Genomic DNA, 24,729 nt, shown 5'->3' with positions numbered 1-24,729 from the left:
ACACACTCACACTCACACACACTCACGCTCACACACACCCTTGCACACACCCTCGCACACACTCACACACACTCACTCACACACACACTCACTCACACACACACTCACACACACTCACACACACACTCACTCACACACACACTCACACACACACACTCACACACACACACACATTCACACACACACTCACACACACACTCACACACACACACACCCTCGCACACACCCTCGCACACACACACTCACACACACTCACACACTCACTCACACACACACTCACACACACACACACACACACTCACTCACACTCACACTCACACACACACCCTCGCACACACACTCTCACACACACACACACACACCCTCGCACACACTCACACACACTCACACACACACTCACACACACACACTCACACACTCACTCACACACACACTCACACACACACACTCACTCACACACACACTCACACACACACTCTCTCACACACTCACACACACACACTCACACTCACTCACACACACACTCACACACACACACCATCGCACACGCTCAAACACAAACTCTCACACACACACACTCACACACACCCTCGCACACTCACACACACACACTCACTCACACACACACACACTCACACACACACTCACGCACACTCACACACACACTCACTCACACACTCACACACACTCACACACACTCACACACACTCACACACGCACTCACACACACACTCATTCACACACCCACACACACACACTCACTCACACACCCAAACACACACACACAGACACACACACTCACACATACACTCACACATACACTCACACACACTCACGCACACTCACACACACACTCACTCATACTAACACACACACTCACACACACACTCACTCACACACTCACTCACACACTCACACACACACTCACACACACACACTCACACACACACACTCACACACACTCACACACACACTCACTCACACACACACTCACACTCACACACACTCACACACACACACACACACCAGTTGTTTTATGTTTTGAATTGTCATAACTGTGTTCTAACAGTGTTGGAGACTGATTTTTTCCCCACAAAATGCATCAATGAAAGCCAAGCCAAGGGGATAGTGTCTGAGGTGGGGCTGCTGGAGGCAGCTGGGCCACGTGGGCTCAGGAGCCTGTGGCCTTCCCCTCCTTCCCCTACTTGCCCTCATGGGAGGACACGGGAAAAGTGGCTATCTGCAAGCCAGCAAGACCCTCTCACTTGGCATGGGTGGACACTGCAAGGCTCTGCCTGAGCACCCCTGGGCAGTGGTCTTTGCAGTCCAGGCAGGCAGCCATGCCCATGCTCGCCCACCTTACGCACCTGCAGAACTGGACCTGCCAAGGTTGACCACAAATACCTTTCAAAACAGCACCTGGGCCCACCTGAGCCATAGCTGGGCAGCCCAGGGTGGCTCCCTGGGGTTGGGGGAGCAGACAGCCCAGGTGTCCTCCCAGGACCAGTGTCCTCCCTCATGCAGTCCTGGCCCCAAGCCCAGCACTGAGTCTGACAGAGTGGCAGCCCCGGAGACCCTGCAGTGCCCACGGGTCCTCTTCTGTCCACTGTGCCCAGCCTCCAGCCTCCTCCTCAGCTGACAGCGTGGGCGCTCACGTGGCTGGCGCTCCTGAGACACCTTTCCACGCTCTGCAGGGTCAGACAGGTTTTCCAATCTCCCTTCTCCTCCCCTTCAGTTGTCGGATTGACTCTTCTCTCCTTGGGTCCCTTGCCTCCCGTCTTGAGGAGCCACGCAGTCCCTCTCCAGCAGACGCCCAGCTCCTCACACTGTGCTCTGCCTTCCCAGCCCCTGAAGAGCCAGGCTCGGCCACGCGCCTGCCCTGGTTTCCAGCACCTGCTTCCTCCCCTCCCCTGCAGCCTCGCTGTGGTGGCCTTCACTGTCCGCGCTTCTGCCAGCATCCGGCCACGCCATGGGTGTGCTCTCTGTGTGTCAGATGCCTGCAGCGATCTCCTGGGCTCCCCGGCCATGCTGTGCCAGCCTGCACCATCCCGCCCCTGCACTGTTTCCACGTGGGCAGCCTCCACGGCAGCTCCCGCTCGCTCGCACCACCTGCTCCTGCACCTGTGGGGTGCTGCCACGCTCAGTGCCACGGCCAGAACTTGGCACGGGCCTTCTGGCTGCGGCCTCACGGGCAAGGGAGGCACAGTCCATCGCGAGGGCCCACAGGTGCCCCTCTGGATGCCATCACAGTGGCAACAGAATTCAGCATGAGTTTTGAGTGGGACACTCACCACAGCCAGCACCCCTGAGGAGAAGGTGTGACGGCGAAACCAGACCTGGCTGGGAGAGGAAACTGCAGACACCCTAGGAAACCAGGGCCGGAAGGGTCAGCTCTCCTCCCCAGCCTTCCTCCAGGGGCCTAAATGGCTGCCCCAGGAGTCTGACTTCTCCCTCTTGATCTGCAAACAGCCCTGGGCCAGGCCCTCCAGGTCTAAGGAGCCTGTGAAAGGGCTCTTCTGCTGTCTCTGGGAGCACGCTCTATGTCAGGGGCCCCACAAGGCCTTCAGCCACACAGACCAGGAACTTTTTAAAAAAGACACAAGTGACAGGAGGGGTCCAAGATGAGCCAAATGACCTCTAAATGTCTAAGGAGCCTGGTCAGGGCTCAGAGCTAGAGTCTCTCTCCTCCGGGCCTGCTGGAGTGAAATAGAGCTTGGATTCTCCTCCTCTCCCAGCGCTGCTGGTGTTCTCTGCCCGTGTGTTTCCACAACAAAAGGACAGAGAAACCAGAGAATGTGGAGGAGAAGGGTCATGTGAAGACAGCGCCCCACCAGTAAGGCCAAGGATGCATCCCCTGGACGGACCCTCCTACACCAGGCAGACGATGGTCTCTAGCATCATGAGCAAGATAACATCTGCAGGGTAGGCCTCCCACGGTGGTGCACCTGACCCCCTGCTGTGTCAGGGACACAGGCATGTTGACAGCTGTGCTCCAGACCCCCTGGAGGTGCAAGCGCTGTGCAGTGGCGGCCAGGGGAAAGGGTAGCTTCCCACAGCACCTGTTCCTTAGGAAAGGCCCCTCACAGCGTCACCTGCATCCCCAGGACACACCACGCAAGGGTGCTCAGAGCGCACGTGCAGTGCTGCGAGAGGCTTGGGCCCGGGTGGGTGCTCCCCAAGTTTCAATAAAGAAGTGGCATCTGTGCCTCCCACGCACGGCCACTGAAGCATGAGACTGGGCACCTCGAGCGACACGGGGCACCCAGCGTGCCCATCCCCAGAGTAACCAGACAGCATCACTAGATTCTGTGTCCCACGTCCCTCACCCACACCTACATGTCTGTCCTCAGCTCCGCAGGCCACAAACCGTCCACAAGGGCTGAAAGCAATTCTGCAGGGGTAGCCACGGTTCGGATGTCCTTCAAAACTGCGCTCACACCTGCGAGGACAGCAAGGAACAGCAGGGGAAACTGAGCACACCTCAACCCAGGTGGAGGAGGCACACCAGCAGCCCTTTCCTTCACAAAAGAAAGAAACTATCATGAGGAAAACTCCTTATTTTTTGCTGCAGTTCTGGGAACTGAACTCTGGGCCTTGCCAAGGAGCCGGGCAAGCTCCCCACCACTGAGCCACACCCTGAATATTTTATGTTCGAGAATTTTAAATGGCAAACAATTAAAGAGATCTTGAAAAGCAATTCAAACACTATTTGATACCATAAATTCTCAAAGATGACAGAACTAGCAATACATGAGCTTTCCCTATATGATCGATATTAAATAACAGTGATCTCTGGAGACTGCTGTACTGCAGGACCTTCCAGATCACCACGGTGCGGGAGGCAGCCTGCCTCTCACAGCAGAGGCTAGGCTCACTTCCCAGCAGAGGAACGGAAGGGCCAGACTCCAGGAAGGGGCCGCGTCTACCCAGGGAGTCAAGGTTCACAAACAGCTACTTACAAAGTACCACTTTTAAAAAGGTCAGAGCATCGTGAGTGAAATAAGCCAGGCTGCAGGACACACACCTGTAAGTGTGCCACAATCAGATGCACTGTTTTGTACGATTATTATGCACAAATTAAAAAAGAGAAAGAATTGGAGCTAGCTTTATGAAGAGAACCTCCGAGCCTTCCCAGGGAAGCGCCTAGCTGCGTGGCCTCCCGGGATGGGTGCCCCAGGGCTCCGCACCACCAACAGGTCCTGACTGGTGGCCCTACGACACCTGCAGAGGGGGCTTTCTCTCTGTTCTGGGACCGAGGGGCACAGGAGTGCCCTGTCGGCTCATGGGGGAAGCGTGTCCTGCACCGTTGAACAGGTGCTGGTCTCATGCACCGACGCCCTGGGTTCTAGCCTAGCGAGGCCCAGCTCAGCCTCCTCAACTGTGCCTGGGTGAGCCACAGCCTCGGCATGTTGGGAAGCCACCGGGCCTCGCTCCCAGCTCCTCCCCGTGGCAGTGCTGGGATACATGCAGGACTTACCTCAGGGTCCTCAGGTCCCACAGTCTCACCCCTTCACCAACGGCTGTGGTCAGGAAAAGATTATAGGCCTGGAACTGCTGGGCCGTAAAGGATGATCCCTGAAATCAGAAGGGAAAAGTCAAGACGGGTTTCTAAAGGCTGGATTTTAAAGCATTCTGCTGCTGGGCACAGGGGTGCACACGTCAATCCAGCACCTCCAGAGGCTGAGGCAAGAGGATTGCAAGTTGAGGCCAGCCTCAGCAACTTAGCGAGGCCCTGTCTCAAAATAAAAAATGAAAAGGGCTGGGGCTGTAGCTCAGTGGTGTAGCACCCGGGTTTCAGTCCCACTGTAAGTACATGAAGACATCGTGCCACTGACGTCTGACAATACTTCATTCTTTACAGTCAGAAATCAACACAAACCTCTTACTGTAATGATTTCAGAGTCGAACTTGAGAACTTCCACACACAGTCCTGCTCTGCCCCACAGCCTTTCAGTCTGTGGCAAGCTGTGTGTGTGAATATGGTTCCCAGGAGCACATGGCACAGAGAGGGCAGGCAGCCTTGGCTTGTGCGAACTCAGGCCTCAGAACTCACGTGACAGTCATGTCACCAAGGAAGCCATCCTTGGTGTACACGCACTGCCCAGCAGCTGAGGCTGTGCACTGAGCAGAGGGAGCATCGACCGTGAGTCGTCATTTTCTCTGCGTGTCATGCCACCAGAGGCATGGCACCGGATCAGCAGAGGATGACAGAGCAAGGGGCCAGCAGGCTGACATTCCTTTTCCAAGTAAGGGTCACAGCCAGTCAGCACGGCATCCGGGACGCCTCAGTGAGGCCCTGCTTCTGCACCCATCGTCCCACCTAAGACCTCGGAGGTGAGTGCTGAGGCCTGGGCAGCGGGAGGCACCGAGGAGAGGCCCTCAGGTGGCCACCTTCCCTGCTGCTGTCAAAAGATACCCACAGAGTGAGACTCGAGGGAAGGGCACCTGTGGAACCTCTGGCTCGAGACATGATCAACACCTGGAGCCTCGTGAGGGCCCACCTCCCGCTAGCACCTGGCTCTCCAGCTCTCCAGACAAGCTCCAGGCGGGAGTCCCCAAGCACGTCCCCAAGCACGTCCCCAAGCACGTGAGTTTGGAATCCACCTGGAATGACTCTTCTCCAGCAGCAGGAAGCAGAGGGCCCTTCGAGCTCGGCCTGCTCACTGGCACACTTGGCCCGCCTGGGCTCAGCTCTGCCGTCGCATCCCCAACACCACCTCGCTGTGCCCTCCCCCAGCCCCAGGTGGGAGTTGAGCTCAGGTAGCACGGGCCCAGGCGCGGCCCCACACCTGCAGTGCAGCATCCCAGTGTGGCCCAGTGACACTGCACCTGCAGGCCACCTGCTGAGCGCTGCCTGGGAAAGGCACACAGCACAGGAGCTCAACATAGGAAGCCAGAGGCAGAGAGAGCCGTCAACTGCCCGGGGAAAAGAGAGCTTCACAGTCTGTCCACCTGATGGAGGGTGAGGAGGAAGAAACCCACGCAGGAAGGACAGGAATGCACATCAGAAGGCACACGTGAGGTGAACCCACGCGCCCGGTGGCAGGCACAGCACTCATGCCAGCCCACACAGGCTCAGGAAGACCTCTGCAGGAGGACCCCAAGGACAGCAAATCTTCTTCAGAAGGCTGAGTGGAGTGGGTGGCACATGCACAGAGCCTGAGCAGAAATGGTCCTGAAACACAGCTGAGGTGGACATGCAAAATGCAGACTTCACTATGCTGAGTAACACAGCCTCCAGGTTCCCACAGCCACTGTGGGTAGACAGTAAGGGGGACTGACAAGATGGCAGCCCAAGTGGGAGAGGGAACAAACACACTTCCCTCGCTATTAAAAAATCGAGAAGCCTTGAACGATTTAGAAGCAATTAACTAGGTTGAGCCACGGGCATCCATGGAGACCTAGAGCTGATAGCTAGAAAAAGTGCATGATTTTGTATAAGTATGTAATATCTATTTTAAAAACAAGCCAGAGGTCAAGTTTTCCACTGAATACAAAATCTCAGAAGATATCGAGAACATCAGTACTAACACAATACACGCTCTGCACGCACTGTCCTCAAGTCCGACGTCAGTAACAAACAGAGGATGAAGACACCTCCCACACAGAGACCTGAAAGCACACCCCAGATCCTAGTCTGGTGAACGTGGGAACTCATGCCGCGTGACAGGAAGAGTGTGGCCCCGAGCAAGCTGCGCGTTGAAGGCCTGTCATTAGGCGCTCCAGACCTCCTCCTCAGGAAGCGAGCCAGCGGCCCCACAGACGAGCGCCGCACAGACGAGCGCCAGCTGTTCTTCCTGCGCCACCCTGTCCCAGAGCACTGCAGCCATGCTGCGGAGTGAGGCGGCAGACTGCACGCCTGGGGCAGATGGGCCGCGCACCGAGCCCAGGCAGCCGCCTACAGCAGACACACCCTGGACCACGAAGCCCGCTCTGACCAGCGGGCCCCCCGCTGCCAGTGCGGGGCGCTGCCAGCTGCACTGCCCGCACAGCAGGGCTGGCCTGGCCTCCCCAAGCGCCCAGCAGGGTGCAGCTCAGCCCCTGAGGAACCCTCAAGATGAGCCAGGAAGGAACCGACCCAGGGAAGGAACGGGCCCACGCAGCAGGGCTGGGCCAGCGTCACACAGCCTCCCCAGGACCCGCTGCTGGGGACTCGCCAAGCGGCACTTGCTCCCAAGACAGTGTGAGCTGAGGGGGAAAACGAGCCTGAGACTCTTCACTTGAGAACACGGGAAAATCAGGCCATCTGACCCCCGTTCGGAGGTGGCTGGCACAGGCACACGCATCCGTCACAGGCCTGCAGAGCCTCCCTGCCTCCCACGGCCACAGCCCTCAGCTTCTCCACACGGACACTCCATTTGGAAGTCATTCACAACTGCTCGTCCTGGACTGTGGACCAGAGTCCTCTGCAGGACAGTGCTCTGGGGAAAGGCCACTGAGGAGGAGGAATCCTGCCACAAGCACCGGGCACTCGGTGAGGCTCACCCCGACTCTGCCCAGAGCGCCGCCTAGCACCTGGTAGAAACCGCGTTCCCATCTCGCCAGGCGTCCCTGTGGAGACCTGGACGGGCGCTCACAGCCAGCTCTGGCGTCCTGTGCCCACAGTGCCCCTTGCACACTGCGGGGAGGCAGCTCTGGACAGACCCCAACCCAACCGTCCACAGCGGCCAGGCTCAGCCTGTGGGCTCCAACTAGGCCAGCCACCTCTGAGCACCAACTGTGTGCCAGGAAGGCACGGATCCAAGCCTTCCCCCACACTCCCAGGCTGGTCAGCAGTGTGAACTGGTGGCAAAGTGACAGTCAAGTCTGCCACCCAGAGACAGACTCCTCGGAGCTGGACATGGATGGCCCAGGCCACGGAGCAGAGATGGAAAGCAGAGAGCAGGCACACTGGGACTGACCCCTGGAAAGCGCTGGGGATACCCAGCACATGGCCACCCTGCTCCGTGGGCAGGGCCCGGGAACTGGAGCTCAGAAGCCAGTGGCAGCCCATGACAGCCTTCCCCAGGTCTGGACCAGTGCCAGGTTGCCCAGCCTGAGCCCAGAGGGTCCAGCCCAGCCCCCGAGGAACCCGCAGATGAGCCGCGGGAAGGGACGGCCTGCTGGGTGTGGCTTGTGTCCTGAAGGGTCCAGGAGCCTCCGCTGGCACAGGGTGCCGAGAGTCCCGAGGACGGGTCGCCTGGGCGTGGGGACAGGGAGACGGAGCCAGGCCACACCCAACGTGACCCCATGAGATGGCTCACCTGCTGAGGTTTGTCTGGGCCCTGGGGTAACAGGTCAAATGTCAAGGCCTAAAATAGTGATTCATATGAGTTACACTGAAATTGGCAGCAGTTCCGAAATTACGTCCTAATACTTTGTTTATTAAGAACTTAAAGCTCCTAATGTACCAACAACGTACTGTATTCTTCAGCCTTTCCTCGTTGTGATCAGCACCCCTGAGGAGAGCAACTCAGAAAAGGAAACGTTTGTGGGGGCTCATGGGTTCAAAGATTCGGTTCGTGTTCAAACAGTCTGTTTTTCTTGCCTGAAGTGAGGCAGACACATCATGGGGAGGCTTGGCGGAGGAAGGCTGCTCAGCCTGGCAGCCAGGAGATGGGCAGGAACAGGGACAGATGTAGCCAGGGCACAGCCCTAGGACCCACCTCCTCCAGCCACGCCCTACCTGACCACAGGACCACCCTGCAGTCCAAGCCCATTCAAATCACTGATCCACCAAACGGCGCTCACGGTGAGCTCGCTGTCCCCGGTCACCACTGCCTGAGAGACCCACCTCTGAGTCTTGCTATACTGAGGACCAGGCTTCCCACACAGGCTTTTCAGGGGACACTAAAGATCCCAACCGTCACATGTGTGTCCAGAACTTACTTTATTCTGACAGATCTGATGGATGGGCAGAGAATGGGCTTCTGCTATCACTGCAGCACTGCAGCCGGTGTTGAGGTCGAAAACTTGCAAAGTCCTGTTGCGGCCAGCTGTGAGGACCACGTCTGCAGCAGCTGAGTTAGGGAGCCTGCACGGTGGCCTGGCCCACAGGGAGGCACGGCTCTGTGCACACCCGGGGTGCACGTTCTGGGCAGGCGCAGCTCTGCTCAGCAGACTGGCTGACCAGAACCTCTGCAGCCCCACAGGGAAGTCCCCCCAGCACAGCCCCACTCGGCCGGCCCCCGGGTGTCCGCAGCAGCAGAGGGTGCTGCTGGGAGATGGGAGATGGCAGAGGAGCAGGTTCTGCAGTCGGCCTCAGTCTACCTCGGCCAGACTGAGTGGACGTGTCCAGGAAACGTCCAGATCAGCTAGAGGTGGAAACGTGGGCAGTCCGAATACAGACCAGATGAGACCACTGTGGGGCACAGCCACATGGGGGACAGCACCTGGAGCAGCCCAGACCCACACGTCCAGAGAGCACAGGCACCGTCTGAGTGGACAGGCCATGTGTGCATACAGGGATCGAGTGACCACCCACACTCCCCAGCGTCTCGCCAGGCAGAAGCCGGGGCCCAGGCCGGCACACGCAGACGGCACAGCTGAAGTGCAAGCCGCGGGGACCCCTGCTGCCAGGGGTCTCCCTTCCCCTTCCACAGGACCCAGGGCGGAGCCCCACTCCAGCTCCACGGTGTTCCCGCAGGACCTCTCAGGCCTGGGGAAGGAAGCGCACCTGGAACCCTCAGCAGAACCCAAACGTGCCTGTGTCTGCATGAACTAGAGCCTTTACCCATGAGGAGATCTGAGGCGAAGTGAATAAAACCAGTTTTTTGATTAAAAGTGACAACATTACCCATACACAGCCTGAATCGAAGCTTGGACTCGACGGTGCACTCTGCGGGAGCAGCAGCTCGGGGTCTGGCAGCCCTCCCTGTGAGGGCCTGGTCTGTCCAGGACCTGTCCTGACAGCTGGGTCCTGACAGCTGCCCCCTGGAAAGCCCCGCACTGAGAGGAAACCTCACCGTCCAGTTGCTGCCAAGAGCGTCAGTGCCCCGGGAATGGCCCCGAGCAGCCTGTGCCGCACAGCACCAGACATCGGAGCTCACTGGCTGGCAGCTGGAAGACCCAGACAAGGATACGGGAGTAGAAGTCGTTCACCGCTGACAAGCTGGTCACCTCAGTGGCCCCCCTGGTGGACAGCCTGAGGACACACTCGTACCTGCTCCTGGGCTTATACCTGGAAGAAAAGTAAAGAGATCACCTGTTTCCTCCCACCACAGCTACCCAGCCAGCTTTACCACGCAGAAGGCTCACGGGGCTCTCGGCACCTAGCAAGGCTGGGTGTCCCTGGGTCCTGGCAGCAGGGACCCTCACCTCCTTTAGAAAGGACCTTTTCTATTGAGTTTTCTATTGAGAAACCCCAGCTTTTCCTCTAGGAAAACTTTGTGAAGATAACATCTCATATACCTAAAGTAACTCATTCCCAAGTAGGACAAGTGACTTTGTCCCCATATTCCAAAAGAAGCCTGCATGCTTCCCCAGCGCCAGCCAGGCAGAGAGCACCTGTGTGCGACTTGAACCCCCCTGTGGGGCTCTTTCCTGAGGAGCACAGACACAGCGCGGGTGACTTTCATAGATACAGGGTCTAGGTCCCCAGAAGTACCTCCTAAAGGACAGGCACCAGCAGAAACCCAGGAGGTGGTCCCAGCAAGGCCATAGCTGAGCAGGCACAAGGCAAAAAGGACATCAGAGGAAGAGCCAGGCCCAGCCAGGGCAGACGTCCTGCCGCCCGGGGCCTGGGTGTGGACACACTCAGCAACAGCAATGGAGGGGGCCATCAGGGACAGCACAGAACCTGGGGGGCGGGGACAACGGAGCAGGCCAGGGGAGTGACCTGCAGGGACTAGCCCAGGGACAGGCCCCAGAGCCACCAACGCAGGGTTTGAGGGACTCAGGGAGAACAGCCACACACTGAGAGACAAACTGAGGCCAATCTCAGGAGAGACTTGGGGAAGAATGTCCTTATGCAAATTATTATGATAAAAACTGCTGACAAATACAGAAGATGATCCGAAACCATTTTGAAAATGTCCACTCCCGTGAAAGAGAAAACAGCAGGATGCAAAGTCAACTCCGAGACACATGTGACCTGCCCAGTGGAACCCAGGGACACACAGGGTGAACAGAGCAATGTCAAGCAATGAAGTGGGGACAGTGTCCGGAGCCTTCCGACCAAGGAGAGCCCGGACCAATGCTTCTCAGCGAGCTCCTCAAGACCTTCGGAGAAGGTTAGCACCAGTCCCCTCAGATGATTCCATGAAATACGAAAGGAGGGACCCTTCCAAACCCATTCCATGAGGCTGATATCACCCCGATACCAAAACCAGGCAAAGACACATCCAGGAATGAAAACTTCAGACCCGTATCCCTGATGAACATAGATGCGAAAACTCTCACTCAAACTCTGGCAAATATTAAAAAGATAGTAGTGCACAACAATCAAGTGAGGTACACCCAGGGACACAATGTTGGTTCGACATACGGAAATCAATAAATGTAATTCATCACACTTCTCAGAAGATGATATACAATTAATCAACAAATATTTGAAAAAAATTAACGACTCTATTAATTAGAGAAATGCAAATCAAAACTACTCTAAGATTTCATCTCATTCTAGTCAGAATGGCAGCTATTAAGAATATAAGCAACAATAAATGGGGGAAGAGGCACACTCATACACTGCTGGTGGGACTGCAAATTGGTGCAACCATTATTGAAAGCAGTATGGAGATTCCTTGGAAAACTTGGAATGGAACCACCATTTGACCTAGCTATCCCATTCCTCAGTCTATACCCAAAGGACTTAAAATCAGCATACAACAGTGATGCAGCCATGTCAATGTTTATAATACCTCAATTCACAATAGCTAAACTGTGGAAGCAACCTAGATGCCCTTCAATAGACGAATGGATAAAGAAACTGTGGTATACATACACAATGGAGTACTACTCATCATTAAAAGAGAATAAAATTATGGCATTTGCAGGTAAATGGATGGAGTTGAAGAATATCATGCTAAGCAAAGTCAGCCAATCCTCCAAAATGAAAGGCCAAATGATCTCTCTGATAAGTGATGCTGGTCCCTATGGGGGTGGGGGCATGGGATGAGTGAAGGAACTCTGGATTGGGCAAAGGGGAGGGAGGGAGAAGAGGGGTAATGGGGTAGGAAAGATAGTAGAATGAGACAAACATCATTTCCCTAGGTACATGTATGATTGCAAGGATGGTGGGACTCCACTTCACTCACAACCAGAGAAGTGAAAAACTGTGCTCCATTTGTGCACAGTGAATCAATGTGCATTCTACTGTCATGCATAACTAATTAAAACAAATTTAATACAATAAAATAATTTTTAAATTTTTAAAAGAAGAACATATTTGTTTAATTTGGAAAGTGTGTAAAATCAGGGGACTGTTCAAATTAGGACGGGCCTTTCAGAAAGAGGGTGGGAAAGCCCAGGAGACACGGGTGAGCGAGGGATCCCTGCAGGAAGGCCAGTGGGATGTGCCGGGAGCTACGCACAGGCATGGGCCTCCTTGGTCACATGTAGAAATAAAGCATAAAGATCGTGTTAGGATCAATGTTTCCTGATTTTCTGTGCTGCCAGCTGGGTTGTAGGTTTTGATTATTTACTTTGAGCCTGCATCTGCTTTCTACCTGAGAGAAGTACCTAGGAAGTGCCAGTTCGCTCCATGAATGAAGTTTCAAGGGGCTGTCACCTGCAGTGGTAATGGCAGTAGAAGGAGCACAGGTGGTCTGCAGGACCCAGGTGTCCAGCATCTCAGTCAGACCACCCATGTCAGGGGTCACATACGCAGCACTCAGCAATGGTCAGGAAGAGCACCCCCTGTGGAATCCACTTCTCCCTCACCATCAGTTCAGATGCAGCCAGCAGGGGCTGCCAGTTGTAGCAGCCAACATTTCCTGATTTGGGACAGATTGGATGACATGGGATGGGATAGCATGGGAGGGGAGGGGATGGGATGGGATGACATGGGAGGGGAGGGGATGGGATGGGATGGGATGGGAGGGGAGGGGATGGGATGGGATGGGATGACATGGGATGGGATGACATGGGATGGGATGACATGGGAGGGGAGGGGATGGGATGGGATGACATGGGTTGGGATGACATGGGAGGGGAGGGGATGGGATGACATGGGAGGGGAGGGGAGGGGATGACATGGGAGGGGATGACATGGGAGGGGATGGGATGGGATGACATGGGTTGGATGACATGTGTTGGGATGATATGGGAGGGGATGACATGGGAGGGGAGGGGATGGGATGGGATGACATGGGTTGGGATGACATGGGTTGGGATGACATGAAATGGGATGACATGGGTTGGGATGACATGGGAGGGGAGGGGATGAGATGGGATGACATGGGTTGGGATGACATGGGAGGGGAGGGGATGAGATGGGATGACATGGGTTGGGATGACATGGGAGGGGAGGGGATGGGATGACATGGGAGGGGATGGGATGGGATGACATGGGAGGGGAGGGGATGGGATGGGATGGGATGGGAGGGGAGGGGATGGGATGGGATGGGATGACATGGGATGGGATGACATGGGATGGGATGACATGGGAGGGGAGGGGATGGGATGGGATGACATGGGTTGGGATGATATGGGAGGGGATGGGATGGGATGACATGGGAGGGGATGGGATGGGATGACATGGGAGGGGAGGGGATGGGATGACATGGGAGGGGATGACATGAAATGGAATGACATGGGTTGGGATGACATGGGTTGGGATGACATGGGAGGGGAGGGGATGGGATGGGATGACATGGGTTGGGATGACATGGGTTGGGATGACATGAAATGGGATGACATGGGTTGGGATGACATGGGAGGGGAGGGGATGAGATGGGATGACATGGGTTGGGATGACATGGGAGGGGAGGGGATGAGATGGGATGACATGGGTTGGGATGACATGGGAGGGGAGGGGATGGGATGACATGGGAGGGGAGGGGAGGGGATGACATGGGAGGGGATGACATGGGAGGGGATGGGATGGGATGACATGGGTTGGATGACATGTGTTGGGATGATATGGGAGGGGATGGGATGGGATGACATGGGAGGGGAGGGGATGGGATGACATGGGAGGGGAGGGGATGGGATGACATGGGAGGGGAGGGGATGGGATGACATGGGAGGGGAGGGGATGGGATGACATGGGAGGGGATGGGATGGGATGACATGGGTTGGATGACATGGTATGGGATGACATGGGAGGGGATGGGATGGGATGACATGGGTTGGATGACATGGGATGGGATGACATGGGAGGGGAGGGGATGGGATGGGATGACATGGGTTGGGATGATATGGGAGGGGATGGGATGGGATGACATGGGAGGGGATGGGATGGGATGACATGGGAGGGGAGGGGATGGGATGACATGGGAGGGGATGACATGAAATGGAATGACATGGGTTGGGATGACATGGGTTGGGATGACATGGGAGGGGAGGGGATGGGATGGGATGACATGGGTTGGGATGACATGGGAGGGGAGGGGATGGGATGGGATGACATGGGTTGGGATGACATGGGATGGGATGACATGGGAGGGGAGGGGATGGGATGGGATGACATGGGTTGGGATGATATGGGAGGGGATGGGATGGGATGACATGGGAGGGGATGGGATGGGATGACATGGGAGGGGAGGGGATGGGATGACATGGGAGGGGATGACATGAAATGGAATGACATGGGTTGGGATGACATGGGTTGGGATGACATGGGAGGGGAGGGGATGGGATGGGATGACATGGGTTGGGATGACATGAAATGGGATGACATGGGTTGGGATGACATGGGAGGGGAGGGGATGAGATGGGATGACATGGGTTGGGATGACATGGGAGGGGAGGGGATGAGATGGGATGACATGGGTTGGGATGACATGGGAGGGGAGGGGATGGGATGACATGGGAGGGGAGGGGATGGGATGACATGGGAGGGGATGGGATGGGATGACATGGGTTGGATGACATGTGTTGGGATGATATGGGAGGGGATGGGATGGGATGACATGGGAGGGGATGGGATGGGATGACATGGGAGGGGAGGGGATGGGATGACATGGGAGGGGAGGGGATGGGATGACATGGGAGGGGAGGGGATGGGATGTCATGGGAGGGGAGGGGATGGGATGACATGGGAGGGGATGGGATGGGATGACATGGGTTGGATGACATGGGATGGGATGACATGACATGGGAGGGGAGAGGATGGGATAAGATGGTAAAGAACAAGAAAGGTCCCACTCTGATCTTCAAAACGGCTGAGGGATAGGTGAGGCATAGCAAGCTAGGAGTACAAAGGTGTCTTCAGTGATGGGACAGGGACTTAGTAGCTTTTTACCCTAACTCAGGTCATTTGCCCTGCTGATGAGGACGCAATTGTCCCACCTCTTATAACAAACAAGTTTAAGCAAAAATACAGCCACTCATGCCCACAGGTCTAGATCAATCCAAACAGTCATTTATAAGTTACTCATGAGGATAAGTTTTACCTGTGTTTGAAAAGAAGTTTTACTCTCAAAAAAAGGTAAAATACTTTCCTTATATAATAATGGAAACACAGAAATACAGAAAGAAAAGACAATATGTTTCTTTATGACATCTTCTTAATGTTTCAATGACATTTAAAATGTTAAATTGGATTCATACTAAAAACCATGTTGAGGCTATATTCAGTTAAAAACATGAAAAATATTTCTCAATATCATTAAATATTCTTCAAAAACAACACTTTGATCTTTGCATTGAGCCACACAAGATGAATACACCCTTGGCTGAGCCTGGCGTTTGGGGCCTCCGCATTGTGAGAGCTAAGCGTGAACACCCTTGGTATCGTCTTTTCATGTCTGTGGACAGGTAAATGTCTGAAAGAGGAGCCCTGGGGCACACCTCTCTGGCAGAGTGTTACACACCCACCTCCCTGGGAAGCTCCAACTCTGCACTCAGGAACACTGGCTTTATCACTTTGTAAAATTTTGCAAATACATAGAAGAAAAATGCATATTTCACTGTGGTTTTTCTTTGCATTCTTTTGATAACTCTGGTATTGACTCAGCTCTACTCACAAGGGCCAAGATATCCATCAGGGATGGATGGAAAGGAAAGTGCAGAGCATTCACACAGCAGAATGCAACCAACCCTTAGGAAAGGCAAGTCGGTCCTGGCGACTGGATGGGTGGACATGAAGCCACCAAGCCAACGGGAGATGAGTCACTCAGACAGGAAGAGACAGTGTGTGATTCCACTCAGAGAGGTATTCAGCCCTCACAGGGCAGACAGAATAACAAGAGCCAGGACCAGGGAGTTTCAGGTACACAGGGAAATGAGCTCCAGAGACCTAGAACTCGCCAGTCAGCCACCTGCAGGTGCCCTGACACCTAGGAGGGCGGGTCTCCTGGGACATCAGCCACCATAAAGGTGAACCTACACCTAGGAGGGCGGGTCTCCTGGGAAGTCAGCCACCTGCAGGTGCACCTACACCAAGGAGGGAGGGTCTCCTGGGACATCAGCCACCATAAAGGTGAACCTACACCTAGGAGGGCGGGTCTCCTGGGAAGTCAGCCACCTGCAGGTGCACCTACACCTAGGAGGGCGGGTCTCCTGGGAAGTCAGCCACCTGCAGGTGCACCTACACCTAGGAGGGCGGGTCTCCTGGGACATCAGCCACCATAAAGGTGAACCTACACCTAGGAGGGCGGGTCTCCTGGGAAGTCAGCCACCATAAAGGTGAACCTACACCTAGGAGGGCGGGTCTCCTGGGAAGTCAGCCACCTGCAGGTGCACCTACACCAAGGAGGGCGGGTCTCCTGGGACATCAGCCACCATAAAGGTGAACCTACACCTAGGAGGGCGGGTCTCCTGGGAAGTCAGCCACCTGCAGGTGCACCTACACCTAGGAGGGCGGGTCTCCTGGGACATCAGCCACCATAAAGGTGAACCTACACCTAGGAGGGCGGGTCTCCTGGGAAGTCAGCCACCTGCAGGTGCACCTGCACCAAGGAGGGAGGGTCTCCTGGGCCTTCAGCCACCCCTAGGTGCACCTACACCTAGGAGGGAGGGTCTCCTGGGAAGTCAGCCACCCACAGGTGCACCTATACCTAGGAGGGAGGGTCTCCTGGGACATCACCCACCCACAGGTGCACCTACACCTAGGAGGGAGGGTCTCCTGGGATGTCAGCCACCCACAGGTGCACCTATACCTAGGAGGGCAGGTCTCCCTGGATGTCAGCCACCCTCAGTTGCACCTACATCTAGGACAGCAGGTCTCCTGGGACGTCAGCCACCCTGCAGGTGAAACTACACCTAGGAGTGGGGGTCTTCTGGGACTTCAGCCACCTTTCAGGTGCACCTACACCTAGGAAGGAGGGTCTTCTGGGACATCAGCCACCCAGCAGGTGCATCTACACCTAGGAAGGAGGGTCTCCTAGGAGGTAAGCCACCCTCAGGTGCACCTGCACCTAGGAGGGCGGGTCTCCTGGGCCTTCAGCCACCCCTAGGTGCATCTACACCTAGGAAGGAGGGTCTCCTAGGAGGTAAGCCACCCTCAGGTGCACCTACACCTAGGAGGGCGGGTCTCCTGGGCCTTCAGCCACCCCTAGGTGCATCTACACCTAGGAAGGAGGGTCTCCTAGGAGGTAAGCCACCCTCAGGTGCACCTACACCTAGGAGGGCGGGTCTCCTGGGCCTTCAGCCACCCCTAGGTGCTCTCTGGCAAGTACTCTGACACAATAGAACTGTTTTAAACAAGAAAAAATTCTAAGAAGATCACACCCATCTTCATGCTTGTGGTCCAAGAACAATGGTGACTTCACAGCTTCAGGACAGACGCTCACAAAAGGGAGAAGAAAAGGAGATGAGAGAATTCGGAGTAAACGCTGGAGCCCTGCCTCTGGTGTCCTGATGAGTAAGCAGCCAGGAAGGGGAAGGGGCCGCTGAGGCCGCCGCCCTCGTAAACCCCTCCCCAGGACACGCAGGGCTGTGGAGGGCACCCTGGCAGGACCTGGAGGAACATCTCCCTCTGGGATGGTGTGGGGCGTGGAGGTGTGTTGAGAGAGGAAGTAAGGGCACCACGCAGTGTGATGAGCACGCCTCAGCACAACAGTGAGACCCAGCCACAGGCAGAGCAGAGGGACAGCCAGTCTGGAACCGAGTTGGGGGACCCAGCAGCTGACAAACAGGCCTCCCATTTGAAAAAGGTGGAAACTGCCTGCAGGTGACAGCAGCAGGTCACCAGGCTTCCCAGGGAGGAACTGCCCTGGCTCGGGGGCACTGTGGGCTGTGGCAAGTGCCACAGCAGGCATGCTTGGGAGAGGCCACCCCTGCACAGCTGGGCCTGTGGCTGCCCCACACTCTGCGTGGCAGAGTGTCCCCGGAACTGCAGGATCTGAGCAGGAGGGCAGGAAAATGCCTGGCCAGCAGCAACCTTGAGGCTCACAGCTGGATGGCCCTCTAAAAGAATGGCCACAAAACCCACAGGGCCACGGAGGGGACGGACATCATGGAGGAGAAGGTCACCAGGGGACAGGGAGGGAGACCCCATGACTCCCTGGCAGCTGACGTGCTGAGGCCCGAGGACCAGGGACTATGTCCTCAAGCCAGTGGTCACTGCCCCGTCTTCCCTCAGCAGTGCAGGACTGGCCAGCAGCTGGGGCGGGGCGAGGTCACCTTTTAGGCCCTCACCCTCAGTGAGCAGACAGAGAGTCCCCAGCCCCAGGAGTCTGGCATCAGCACTGGAAGAACTAGGGAGAGCCAGAAGGGCCAGCGCCCTCCAGGAGGGCTGGCGTGAGCCGAGATGTTCTCCACACTGTCCACCTGGGTCACACTTTGTCAGGAGCAGGCACTGGACTCAGGATAGGCCATACCTGAGCCCAGGTCCCCTCGGATGCAGACGTGGGAAACCCTGGTGGTCTAGCGCTCTTCTTCCCAGCTGAAAACACACAAGCTGCTCGAGAGGTGGCCACACGACTGGCTGCCTGCAGCTAGGGGCAGGTGGCCGGAAAGCCCTTCATGCTTGCTAGGTGTTCCAACTTCTCAGGGGCTAGCTCCATCAACCCCACAACCTCCAGCCCCCACCAGACCAGCACAAAATGACCAGACAGCAGTGTTGCAAACAGATGCCCAAGCAACCTTCCTAGACTCAGCTCCAAGGAGAAGCCTGGCTCCATACTACAGGGCCACCCCCATCCAGCAACACCACAGCCCCAGGGCCCTGCGCCCACCAGACCATGGCCTAAAGGCTCCCTCGCATGGCTGTGAGAGAGACACGGCCCTTGGAGCCACAGCAGCACCTGCCTGGAAATCACGGCAGAGCCAACAGCAGGACAAGGCCCACAGCTTCCCTCTCTAGGTCCCTGTGGCTGTCGCTACAAGAGGGAGGATGCTGAGGGACACTCCTCAGGGAAGGCAGGAGAAGAGAGAGGCAGCCCCCAGAGCACTCCAGAGCAGGCCCAAGCTTCCCTCTCCAGACGGTGCACAGGACACCACGGGCCCAAAGCAGCCTGAGGGCAGGAAACCGGGAGTGTCCACCAGGAGAAGAGGGAGGGCAGGGCACGCTTCACGTCTTCAGACAGGCCAGCCCCAAAGCCACACAGCTCAGAATCCTGACTGTGGTCACCAAGACAGGCGGCTGCCTTCCCAACTGAAACCCATGGGGGCGGGACACGGCAGGAACACAAAGCCATACAGGAGCAGGCATGCCCACGGCCCAGAGCAGAGCAGGGACGCTCTCAACAGTCATTTCTTTAAAAATTTGAAAACAAAGATGACAGAATGTGAATATTTAACTGTCTGTCTAAACAGCAGGTGTCCCTGTAACACCACTCAGCATGGGACATGGTGATGGTCTGCCTTGTCAAGCCTCTCACATGTCCCACCAGAGGCCCCTCAGTGTGGACATCAGAGGAGCTCTCAGAGGACAGACTCAGTCCTACACTCTCACCAAAGCCTGTGGGCAACATTTTCAACACAAGCCCTTTCTGAGCACAACTTCCTAAACAGGACAGGGAGGACAGACCCAGAAGGCCACCTACCTTTTTATGTCATCTCTGACGGGGTCCACATGGTACCTCAGCAGCTGGAGTTCCTGGCCAGAGGAGAGTAGAATGAAGGCATCCATGTAGTAGAACTGTGCAGATGGCACCGGCTTACAAAGCCTGCCTCTGTCCTGTGGAGCACATCGTCATCAAAATCGCACAAAGGACATGACAGGATTCATCACCTAGGCAGGAGATCCTCCCCAAACACTCAAGTCTATAGATCCTGATCAATAAATGAATTTCAACACCCACATCTAACTTCAGTTCCCAATATACCCTCCACACCCACATCGATCCATCCTCAACACCCACAACTATCCTTCCTCAACACCCACAGCTATCCATCCTCAACACCCACAACTATCCATCCTCAACACCCACACCTATCCTCAACACCCACACCTATCCTCAACACCCACAGCTATCCATCCTCAACACCCACAGATATGTATCCTCAACACCCACAGCTATCCATCCTCAACACCCACAGCTATCCATCCTCAACACCCACATTGATCAATCCTTGACACCCACATTGATCCATCCTCAACACCCACAACTATCCTTCCTCAACACCCACAGCTATCCTTCCTCAACACCCACAGCTATCCATCCTCAACACCCACAGCTATCCATCCTCAACACCCACATTGATCAATCCTTGACACCCACATTGATCCATCCTCAACACCCACAACTATCCTTCCTCAACACCCACAGCTATCCTTCCTCAACACCCACAGCTATCCATCCTCAACACCCACAGCTATCCATCCTCAACACCCACAACTATCCTCAATACCCACACCTATCCTCAACACCCACAGCTATCCATCCTCAACACCCACAACTATCCTCAACACCCACAACTATCCTCAACACCCACAGCTATCCATCCTCAACACCCACAACTATCCTCAACACCCACAACTATCCTCAACACCCACAGCTATCCATCCTCAACACCCACAACTATCCTCAACACCCACAACTATCCTCAACACCCACACCTATCCTCAACACCCACAGCTATCCATCCTCAACCCCCACAGCTATCCATCCTCAACACCCACAGCTATCCATCCTCAACACCCACAACTATCCTCAACACCCACAACTATCCTCAACACCCACACCTATCCTCAACACCCACAGCTATCCATCCTCAACCCCCACAGCTATCCATCCTCAACACCCACAGCTATCCATCCTCAACACCCACAGCTATCCACCCTCAACACCCACAGCTATCCATCCTCAACACCCACAGCTATCCATCCTCAACCCCCACAGCTATCCATCCTCAACCCCCACAGCTATCCATCCTCAACACTCACAGCTATCCATCCTCAACACCCACAGCTATCCACCCTCAATACCCATATTTATCCATTCTCAACACCCACAGCTATCCATCCTCAACCCCCACAGCTATCCATCCTCAACACCCATATTTATCCATTCTCAACACCCACAGCTATCCATCCTTGATATCCCAAACTATCCATCTTCAACATCCAGACCTATCCATCCTCGACACCCAGACCCATCCCTCCTCAACACCCACACCCATCCTCAACCCCACATCTACCCTCTTCACCGATGTTTACCAGCATCATCACCACATATATCTATCTTCCACACCCACATCTATCCTCAACCCACACATCTATCCAAATTCGAGATTCAATGCACCTCGTAGAACTAACCTACTGCATTGATGCTGCTTACTTGCTATTACTGAAAGGCTTTCTAGGATCAAATTTTACCATAATGAGCATTTTGAGTTCCAACCGTTTACAAACCTTAAAATTAAAACAAATCTAAACTTCACATAAAATACAGTATTAGCAAGGACTTCCTTAGTGTTGGGATTTTAAATACACACCTCCTTTCTTAAGCACCGCCAAGCACTTGTCCACGGACCCTGGGACCTAACTGACCACCTTCCCTTCTCCTCCCAGCAGTACTCAGACCTACTGAGCATAATGGCTTCACCACGCAGGACCTGCTCCTGTGGGTTCACTGGGACTGTATCTCTGCCTCTGCTCAGCACTAGCTCAAGAAAAGACCAAGAGTCAAAATTCATACCTTCTTAAAGGGAAAGAAATCATATGGTCCTCAAACCATCATAGTTGAGGACCCCCTGCATTCAAGATCCGTAGAAGATCAACATCACCATTTTTCAAAATGTCACACTTCTATGTGTTCAGTTTGTTGTTCACCAGATCATAAGTTCATGAGCTGAAGTCCAATCTCCTACCATAACATCTGCTTCTTAGTGCAAGATTACTATAATTTTCTATCACTCCTTTCTCATTCTGTGTTCAAATACCCTCACATACATTCATCAACCCAAGCCATTCAACTCCCCCGGAAGACGCTCTCTCCACATACTCTCCTCGTGGCCATTACTAGCTTCAGTATAAAATCACACTGAATTAGCATCAGAATGACTCAAGCACCTTGGTACTGTTCTGCCTCTGCAAACCATGGCAACTGTAAGGCTAAGTCAACCCATGTACACTGCACGCAGCGTGCACCAGGTATGGATGTATGTGTGTGCACCGGCTGTGAGTTACGCGTGTGTGTGTCTTATGTGAATGTCTGCATTAGGAAACTAACTGGTGAGCAATTTCTACCGCATTGAAGCCAACCCCTGGCTCACATCCATTTCCTAACCTCTGGGTTAGGTAAGAGGGGGGCCTTTGAGGAAGCCATGACTGTCAACAGCTCATGCACAGACCCCACAGCTTTTGTATTACCAGAAGCAGCAGGAGCTCCTTCCTGTGAACCGACCACAGCCTCAGAGTCCGGTCCTTGGCAGCAGAGAGCAGCCACCTCTGGTCGTGGCTCCAGCAGAGGGTGCTCACAGCTCCATCATGACCTAAAGGCCCAGGAGAAAGGAGGAGCATTACCTGCACCTTCCTCCCGTGCACCACCAGGCCTCATTCAAGGAGTAAGCCACGCCGCGGGCAGCAGTGCCCCTACGGCAATGCCACAGAGCCACAGCTTTGACAGAAGCTCGCGTGCACAGGCGTCACTACCACAGCTTCTAGAGTTTTTGATAATCTCATCACTCTTAAAACACGCAGCTCAAAGTCATGTGTACATCTGTGAGTGTGCACTCTAAGAAAGGAATGCTATAAAACGTAGCATTGTAAAAGAGGACTGCCATCTGCGGACTTCATAATCATGAGTCAGTATTTTGAAGAACTGTATATTCACAAACCCCACTAAATCTCAAAGTACACTTCAAATACATCTTTTGATGGGAGTAATGAAATGCGTCCCAGGTATATAAGACCCACGCCCCTCCCAGCCTACAACTCTACACTCTTGCACCTGACCTTCTCCCCTGGGTGTCACAGGCATGAAGGCAGGCATCCTTCCACTCCCCGACCAAGCCTTGGCCCTGCACTGCCACTGTCCAGCAGGAGGCCAAGTATGCCACCTGCTGACCACCATGGGACTTACCCTTCAGCTCTAGCACCCTGAAACAAAGACCCTTACCTGAAAGGGCAGCAGGTGTTCCAGTGAGGCTGGCTTCAAAGATCAGAGAAAGACTGTTGGCTAAGCCACAGGCCAACCACTGTCCATCTCCTGTGTGAAAATAAATACCGTTCATAAAACCCTGAGGCCTGGGAATCCCACTGCAGGTCAGCAGGAACCTGGATACTCCTTTCCTTGGTGGGGAACAAGGCTGTCAACAAGGCTCACCAGCCCTCAGACACCCAACATCTTGCATGGGCCCTTGCAGTGTGCCAGACTCAGGTTGACCCCTCATACAAAGCAGGGCCATCTTCCCCACAACCCACAGAGCGGCAGGTGCTGTGATCATTCCTGCCCTCAGTATACAGGGAAGACCCAGAGGGATAGGCTGAGCCCAGGTCCTGGAGGTAATCCACAGCAGGAAGGAGGAACCCAGAGCGCGCTCCCAGGACACCACCTCCAACCTGGCACTGTGCTGCCGCATGGTTAGGAAGCACACCAAGCCATACATCCTGGGGAAAAAATTACAGATGTCATCCCCATTCAGACCTGAGGATCTCTACCAGGCAGATGCCCCATCTCGATAACGTCAAGCACATCAAATATTCAAACGTTATTTAGCAGCAACATTACAGACATAAGTTCACAAAATCATTCCAAAAAATTTGGTTAGAGTTACATAAAAAAGACAAGGATTTTGGCAGTGTGATAAATAATAAACTTTTAGTTTTTCACCAGAAATCTTTTGGACATGAAGCATGTAGAGGGAAGGAAATACTGGCACAGGGGATATCTCACCCAGCCAAACCAATGCACCTCTAAGTACATCTATCAGAGACAAGGGAAGGGAGCTGCCTCGGCTGACTGCAGACCCTCTGAAGGGCTGCCTCCTCACTTACCAGCTTCCTGGAAAACAGGGTGAGATGCAGAAAAATGGGTGTGGACGAGAAGGAGAAACCATTCCATATAGAACTACTATTAGGAAGAATAGAGAGGTCATATGTGCAGGAAGGAGCCCAGCACACCATCACCATAGGAAGAGAACAGCACACACTCCAGGAACCACACGTCATGAACAAGGAGCACACATCTCCAGAGAAAGCTGGAGACATAGTGCAGCAGAAGAGAGTCCTGCTCCTGCCCCTGGTGAGCAGAGGGTGAG

The 24,729-nt window shown here is 54.7% G+C and overlaps 1 protein-coding gene across 1 annotated transcript in view; it reads right to left on the bottom strand.

Annotated features, from left to right (window-relative positions):
- The window catches only part of Wdr27 (WD repeat domain 27), a 144,398-nt gene that overhangs the window by 56,118 nt on the left and 63,551 nt on the right, over window positions 1–24,729 (bottom strand). The window contains exons 17-23 of the mRNA XM_026380317.2: window positions 23,589–23,678; window positions 22,841–22,962; window positions 20,070–20,203; window positions 10,062–10,159; window positions 8,869–8,990; window positions 4,478–4,575; window positions 3,337–3,439 (exon numbers count right to left, since the gene is read on the bottom strand). Coding sequence (XP_026236102.2) covers window positions 3,337–3,439; window positions 4,478–4,575; window positions 8,869–8,990; window positions 10,062–10,159; window positions 20,070–20,203; window positions 22,841–22,962; window positions 23,589–23,678 — 767 coding nt within the window. The remainder of the gene's footprint in view (window positions 1–3,336; window positions 3,440–4,477; window positions 4,576–8,868; window positions 8,991–10,061; window positions 10,160–20,069; window positions 20,204–22,840; window positions 22,963–23,588; window positions 23,679–24,729) is intronic.

The sequence above is a fragment of the Urocitellus parryii genome, chromosome 8 (assembly GCF_045843805.1).
Source record: "Urocitellus parryii isolate mUroPar1 chromosome 8, mUroPar1.hap1, whole genome shotgun sequence".
Lineage (NCBI taxonomy): Eukaryota > Metazoa > Chordata > Mammalia > Rodentia > Sciuridae > Urocitellus > Urocitellus parryii.
The sequence above is the reverse complement of the archived record's forward strand: the minus strand, read 5'-3'. Positions and strand labels throughout refer to the sequence as shown.